A 7,500-nucleotide genomic window follows, 5' to 3' on the forward strand; every position below is an offset into this window, starting at 1 on the left:
ACACACACACACACACACACACACACACACACACACACACACACACACACACACACACACACACACACCACCATCCTTTCAAAAGGAAGCCTTTCAAATGACTGAAATACCTGGTGCCATACCAAGCCAAGGTGTATAAATACATTGAATTATGCAGGAGCAAGCAGACTGAAATAGCCTCTGAAATCATCTTTCTAGATCCTCTTTCGATTGCTTTCACGCACATGTGTGAATAATCACTGGCGACTGAGTACGAGCCCAGCTCTTTTCATTGCTGCAGGATTTGTGACTTATGCTCAGATTCTACTTTACCGGCTACTCCTGTATTTTACTCACCATCTTTCTCTAGCTTCTTCTGTTTCTATGGGCCTTCTTCACCGGCAGCCGTTTTGTGCCTAAAAGGCAGAAAGTAAGACGGGTGCAAGCAACCATTAAGGAGGGTTTCCAACTTCCAATCTATTTAGGTGTTCTAGTGCCGGGGCCCTCGTTATTAATGTTTTGCTTGCACGTGGATGGCTTGCATTCAATTAAAATGCATAGAACACACACATATGTGTATGCAGCATACGCATATACACATGCGATGCATGCATGTATGTTGTGTATATGTTTTTCTGTTTCATGTACGCTACAGTCAACATTTCTAACATACCCACATACTGTAGCCTACATCTATGGAGAGCAAAGTGAACGTCACTTCCTGCTTTTCTCCCTGTACCAGCGCTGAAAAAAAAATATGAATGGCGGTGAACAGAGAATAACGTAACTTTTTTTTATCCCGTTTGAATTGTGCCACGGGGTGCCAACGTTAATTTTGTCAATTTAAAAAGTAACTTTGCATGTCAGGAAAGTCACAGTTTGTCGCCAAACTGTTGCACTAGAAGTTATAAATCAGAAAGACTACATGCACTGTCGCCTAAGTGACGTCACTTTCTCTATCGGCAAAGCTGAAGACCGGCGACATGCCACGAGCTTCCACGAGCGATGTAGTTTTTATACGAAACTAACCCCTACGTTTCAGTTTGACGAAAACTGTTGCACTAGAAGTTATAAATCAGAAAGACTAGATACACTGTCGCCAAAGTGACGTCACTTTCTATACCGGCAAAGCTGAAGCCCGGCGACATGCCACGAGCTTTCACGAGTAGTTTTTATACGAAACTAACCCCTACGTTTCAGTTTGACGACAAACTGCGACTTTCTTGACATGTAAAGTTATGTTTTAAATTGACGAAATTAACGTTGGCACCCCGTGGCACAATTCAAACGGGATCAAAAAGTAACGTTATTCTCTGTTCACCGTCATTCTTATTTTTTTCAGCACTGGTACAGGGAGAAAAGCAGGAAGTGACGTTTCACTTTGGCTCTCTGTTGCATAGGCTGCAGTGAGAGTAAAGGTGAAATTGACAGCACACTTACAGTCAACGCATCGTCTCCATGGTGTCGCTATTATAATCACTAAATGAAAGGGCTGTTTGACAGCAAAGTAAAGCGCTGGAAATTGTCAAAATATAGCGTACATGGAAAACGACAATACACTTTAAAAAAAAAAATATATATAGCATACATGTACACTGACATTGGTTTGTTTAGGTGAGCTTTCTTTTAGGTGGCTAAATGACGTTTTCGATCATGCCCCCCCCCCCCATTCACAGAGCTCCGTTTCCCTCAGAGCTGCTCCGCTGCTCCTGACTGGAAGTGTGCTGGATGCATTCTGCTGTGAGCAGCCCCCTAACTATCGATAAGTACCTTTAACTATCCCTTTAAGCCCTGAGTTTGATCTCAGTAATGGACAACAGCTTTGGTCAACCTGTTGTTGACCCCTCTGCTCAATAATAGCAGAATTCTGTTGAAGCGCCGTCATCCCACTAATGCGTTTACTCAGAACTCTTTTTGGTGAATAATAACATCATGTTTGGTTGATTACTCGGACTTCCCTGTAATTGCTGGAAAGGAGATTTTTCGTTTGTGAGTGGTTTTCATTGTACCTCCAATTGAACTTCCCTGTGTTTGCATTGGCCATGTTCAGACTAGGAGGCCATTTGTGAACTTTAGTGACCTATTAATGACTTTATCCAGATTGGTTTTATGAGTCTGGACGCTCCAAGTCTGATTTGTGTCACTTGTCCCAAACCACTATGGAGGTAGTTTCCAATCTGCTTTCGACTGATGTGACTTCAGTGCGGGCGCGCAGATCCACCAAATCTGATTTGAACGTCACTCGCAACTCGTCATCAAATGCTTTTTCGCGGGAAAACCACGTCACCAACGTACGTATTTACTGACGCCCACGTCATTACCATAGCAATGCAGATAGGCTGTTTAGGTCTGGACACACAGATCCGACTTGAGAATCAGATTTGTGGCAGTGCGGACACACTCCCAAATCAGATTTGGGAAACCAATCAAGATAATGATGATTAATGACTTTATCAGCAAATCAGATTTGCCTGTAATGTGAACATGCCATTGTCGCTCTGATTATTGCTTTGATTATTTCTTTCCATTCTGCTTGGTGGTGCAGATTTATGCTATAGGTGGTTCAGGGATAGCGGCTTATCTTCTCAATTTAACAGGTGCATGGAAAATCTTAAACGTTAAAATTGCCAGACTAAAGTCCAACTGGCAAAAACCTTTAATCTGCTAGAAAATTAATATGATTAATGTTTGTCTATTAACTGCCCCCTGGCCACCTGTCATTTAGCAAAAGTGGCCCCCGGGCAAAGCAATTTGAGGATCTCTACTGGCTTTGTTTTAGTTTCAGTTAAGTAGTTAGATCACATTTCACACTTTCAAACTGACAGACTCTAGCTATTGATATACAGCACAACTGACTAGAGGTCGACCGATTAATCGGCCGGCCGATTAATTGGGGCCGATTATTGGCATTTTTAATTAATCGGCATCGGCCTCCAAAAAAAAAAAAAAAATTTTTTTTTGGGCAGGCCAGGCAGGCCAGGCCACCGGGCATTTGCCCGATTATGCAGTCCGCCACTGAATGTGAGTCTTCTCATGCACCCATGAGCCTACTGTAACGTTACGTTTCCTCAGTCACCACCATCTTCTGCAAACACACTTCTCCCATCAAATGACAGCAAATCTAAACAGTTACATTATTATTATTGTTAATGTATAGAACAGTGCATGAATGAGTTATCTGACATACTGCTCTCTCGCTATAGCCTACCAGTCACTACTGAAATCTATACCGCATAACCCAATGTATTTTTCTATTTAATAAAAAGAATAATCAAAAACATGTTACTGTACTGGCTAAGATAACATCTTATATTAGATGTAGGCCTACAGTATAATGTTATATTCGATTTTCAATGTGCATGAATGGATAATGGAAATCTAGGCTACTAGATTTCTTTAAAAAAAAATACCAACAGAAGAATATTGCACATTTTTTGGGGGCGCTACCCACACGTTTAGCTGTGTGTTTCTCATTCCACGAATGCACAATCCTTACAAGTTGTACCCTGTTGTAAAGGTGACTAATCAGGCTTTCCAACTATATAAAATACAATACCAATTGGTATTATTAAAGGGGAGAAATAATCGAGCAAAATAACGTTTCCAAACTTTTTTTGAGGAGTTTATTTTAATCGTATTTTATCGAATGAAAAAAATAATAATAATCGGCATTATATATCGGCCATCGGCCGCCCTGCTCTCTAAAGATCGGCATCGGCATCGGCCATTGAAAAAGCAATATCGGTCGACCTCTACAACTGACATGATGTAACAGATCATCATACAATACAGCTGACGTGATGTAACAGATCATCATTATGCCTCTGCTGGCGACAGCCGAGGCCAGAGGCATAAACAGAAACACGTTTTCGGGTTGTCCATACTGTACAGTACGTCCAATTCTGGTGAACATGATATCTCAGGAACGTCTTGAGGAAATGTCTTCAAATTTGGCACAAACATCCACTTGGACTAACGGATGAACTGTTTACAATTTGGTGGTGAAAGGTCAAGGTCACTGTGACCTCACAAAATATGTTTTATGCCATAACTCAAGAATCAAAGAATCATACGTTAATTAATTACGACCACATTTCACACAAATGTCTAATAGGATCAAATCATAGTGTCTGTCTGTCTGTCTCTCTCCCCCTCTCTGTTTATAGTGTTCGGGCACCAGTGTGACGGTGGACATTGCGGTGATGGGTGAGGCCCATGGGCTGATCTCAGACCTGCTGGCGGACCCCTCGCTGCCCCCTAACACCTGCAGCTCCCTGAAGGCCGTCAGCAACCTCCTCAGCACCCAGATCAGCCTCCAGCCGCTGCACCGGCCTCGCCTGCCCGCAGACACACACACCTGCTCCGACTCCGAGGAGGGGCCCGAAAAGGCAGACAAGCTGGCCATTCCAAAGGTAGGGGTTCTGGAAAGGTTCTGGTGTCCGTCATGATGGCTTTGTTGCATAGACCGTTAAAAAAGATATGGACCGACTCACCGTGACGTCACCCATTGGTTTTTTGGACTCCCGTTTTGAAGACCAAGTGTGGCCGCCGCCATCTTGGTTTTCACACAGCTCAGCTTGGTCCATGATCGGCGAGCTGTGCCATCGCTGGATAGGCCACCTGTCAATCACGCCCTAAACATAGGCTTTTTAATCCTCTATTTTACTCTAAATGGGTTATATACAATATAATATGAGTTATATAAAAATTCACCCCCTGTACAGTTGTCAGGAAAGGTGAAATTAGCTGTTGGAGACCAAACCAGTTTTTTGAACCAGGCTGTAAACATGTTTAATCCTGTTGTGCAGTCGGGTATTTTAACATGGGGGTCTACGGGCATTAGGGATGAGTACCATTCACATTTGAACCGATCCCGGTACCGGTACCGGTACCTGGAATTCGATACGGTACCGAAAACTGTACCTTTTTCGGTACTTTACAGACTGTAATAACAAACATGTACAGTTGTAAAAAAAAAAAAAAAATCTCAATTCTTTATTTAGAAAATTATTTATTTAGTAGGGGTGTCACGATACACTCAGTTCACGATACGATACGTATCACGATACTGGGTTCACGATAACGATACGATACGATACGATTTTAACAATATTTTTTTAAACTTGAATAATGACAATATATGACTGGAAAAGTAGTATTTTATTTGAAATGCACAAATACAAAACATGCTGTTGTGGGAAATTGTTATTACAATAACAACTAGAAAAAACATGAGATTGGAGATAAGGCTTATCTTGAAATAGAATGAGTTACACCGTCACTTAGATTTACTTTGAACTAAAAGGTTTCTCAGCAGTATAAATTCTCATTATGCATCTTCAGTTTTTCTTCAAACTCAAACAACAAGACTTTTCTTAATCTATTTTTTATGCATCTTCAGTTTTTCCTGTCAAGTAAACAGTTTTGCCAGAAACTCAATTGAATGGTTTCTCTCCTGTATAACTTCTCATGTGTCTCTTCAGAGACTTGTTCAACTGAACTACTTTCCACACATTGAACTTCAACAAACAAAGATGTTTCTTAGTCTATTTTTTGAAAAAAAAAAAAAAAAAATCCCGCGATATGAGATTTCATCTCAACGATACATATCGTGACGTTTTACTATCGCGAAATTTCGTGGGACGATATATTGTGACACCCCTATTATTTAGCATCAGACAAAATTAAACTCCTCCCTACCTCCCGCCCTCTCCCCTCCCAAACAAAGAGTTGTAGCAGCAAGGTTAGTTTAGTGGGGTTGGGAAAAATGGAATAGTACTTTATGGGCCACTGATGTCCACCACAGCTTCCGGCAGGGCCTGCTCTTCATCTTCGAAGAGCTCCCCAAGCGCTGAAAGTTTCTCCTGCTCATGGAGTGGTATCTGACAATAAAAAAGGCATCGCGATTCACCAAGCATCATTTATGTTATCAATGGAACAAGTGTCAGTGCTATGCACATCTTACACAATATAAACAACGATGTATTGTTAGTAACTTCGCTGACTCTATGAATAGCACACACATACTCATTTATGCATAAATAAATAATTTACCTGAACCATGAAGCCTCCACCGCTGAGAAGGGCAACAACATCCCTTTTACAATGAATGCAGTCACTGCCCTGTGGCACTCATTGACATTCTGCCGGGGTAATCCTGTGCGGCAGTCACTGTCACATGGTGACCTAGCAATGACAGCAAGAGTGTAACGTTAACGTTAACACTCGTTACACAACGTTACACATTATTAACGTTACGACGTTAACAATGCTACTAAACATGCTAAGCTAACTCATCCAAGACAGTGAAAAAGCCTTATCTAACGACAACGTGGCAGTGAAACAACTTATCCGGCTAACGTTAGTTAATTAAATAACGTTACCTGATGTTGTCGAAGTCGACGCCGCACGAAGTTTCATCATCATCATCGTCAAAGACTTCAGCTGCTGCAGCCAAGGTGCTGGCTGTACTAGGCGTCTTGCTGCTGGTGGTGCTGTTAACGTTAGCTGCGGTTAGGTGCTTCCTCAAGTTTGAGGTGTTTCCCTGGCCAGCTTTGCATGTCGCCTTGCAAACGTTGCAGCGAGCGTTGTCTCCTCTTGGAAAAGTGTAGCCACAGTGGAGCGACTTTGGCTCGCCACGTTTGTTGTTGTTTCAGGCAGGGTGACGCACTGACGTAACTCACTCTCGTGTGCTGCCTTCAAGTTTGCGTCGGAATTTCTATAACACTCGCCGTCTTTCTATCACTCGTATGCGTTCAGGTAGTGAAATTTGAACGTCATTCGGCCGGTACCTGTAAAAGTACCGAGTTCGGTACTCAACCCTAATGGGCATTGACTGGCTTTTCGAGCCAGCCTCAAGTGGCCATTTGAGGAACTACAGCCATTATTATCACTTCCACGGCTTCTTCTGTCCAAGCCCACATCCACCCACAAGCCCACACCCACCCACACACACACACACACACAGACTGGCAGACACACACACACACACACACAGACTGGCAGACACACAGAGGAGTACCTCACCAATCACCGTGCATACGTCATCCCCGTTTCACCCCTGGGTGCTGGCGTGGCACGGGGCCCTAAGGGAGCTGCCAATGACGCACAGGCTTCCAGAGGGCTTTTTAATGTTTGACAAGGCTGCTGCTTCAAAATGTCTGCAGGCACTTCAGACGGCAGGGGAAGCAATCAATCAATCAATCAATCATTTTTAATACATGGGAAGGAAATCAAGCCTGTGATGCTATGCAGGATAGCCTAGCAGCAAAGTGACTGGCAGCTGAAACACTGTCTGAGCACCAGTGTTACTCACTACAAAAGTAATATATTACATGTAATATATTACTTTTAGTAGTAACTCAGTAATATAACTTATTAGAAATAGGATTTCAGTAATATTATACCAGTTACTTTGTCAAGTGACACAAGTTACAAATTGAGTTATTTAAAAAAAAAAATCAAAGCACATATTTAAATAAAGATACAATCATTTCCTAATCAAATTGTGTGTTTTTATGC

The 7,500-nt window shown here is 42.2% G+C and overlaps 1 protein-coding gene across 1 annotated transcript in view; it reads left to right on the forward strand.

The window, feature by feature from the left end:
- pde3a (phosphodiesterase 3A, cGMP-inhibited) overlaps positions 1-7,500 on the forward strand; it is a gene marked incomplete at its 3' end in the record, with an annotated part of 89,066 nt that overhangs the window by 52,049 nt on the left and 29,517 nt on the right. Inside the window, exon 3 of the mRNA XM_083637452.1 lies at positions 4,146-4,391. Within this exon, the coding sequence (XP_083493578.1) occupies positions 4,146-4,391 (246 nt within the window). The remainder of the gene's footprint in view (positions 1-4,145; positions 4,392-7,500) is intronic.

The sequence above is a fragment of the Poromitra crassiceps genome (genome assembly GCF_964638095.1).
Source record: "Poromitra crassiceps genome assembly, chromosome: 5".
Lineage (NCBI taxonomy): Eukaryota > Metazoa > Chordata > Actinopteri > Beryciformes > Melamphaidae > Poromitra > Poromitra crassiceps.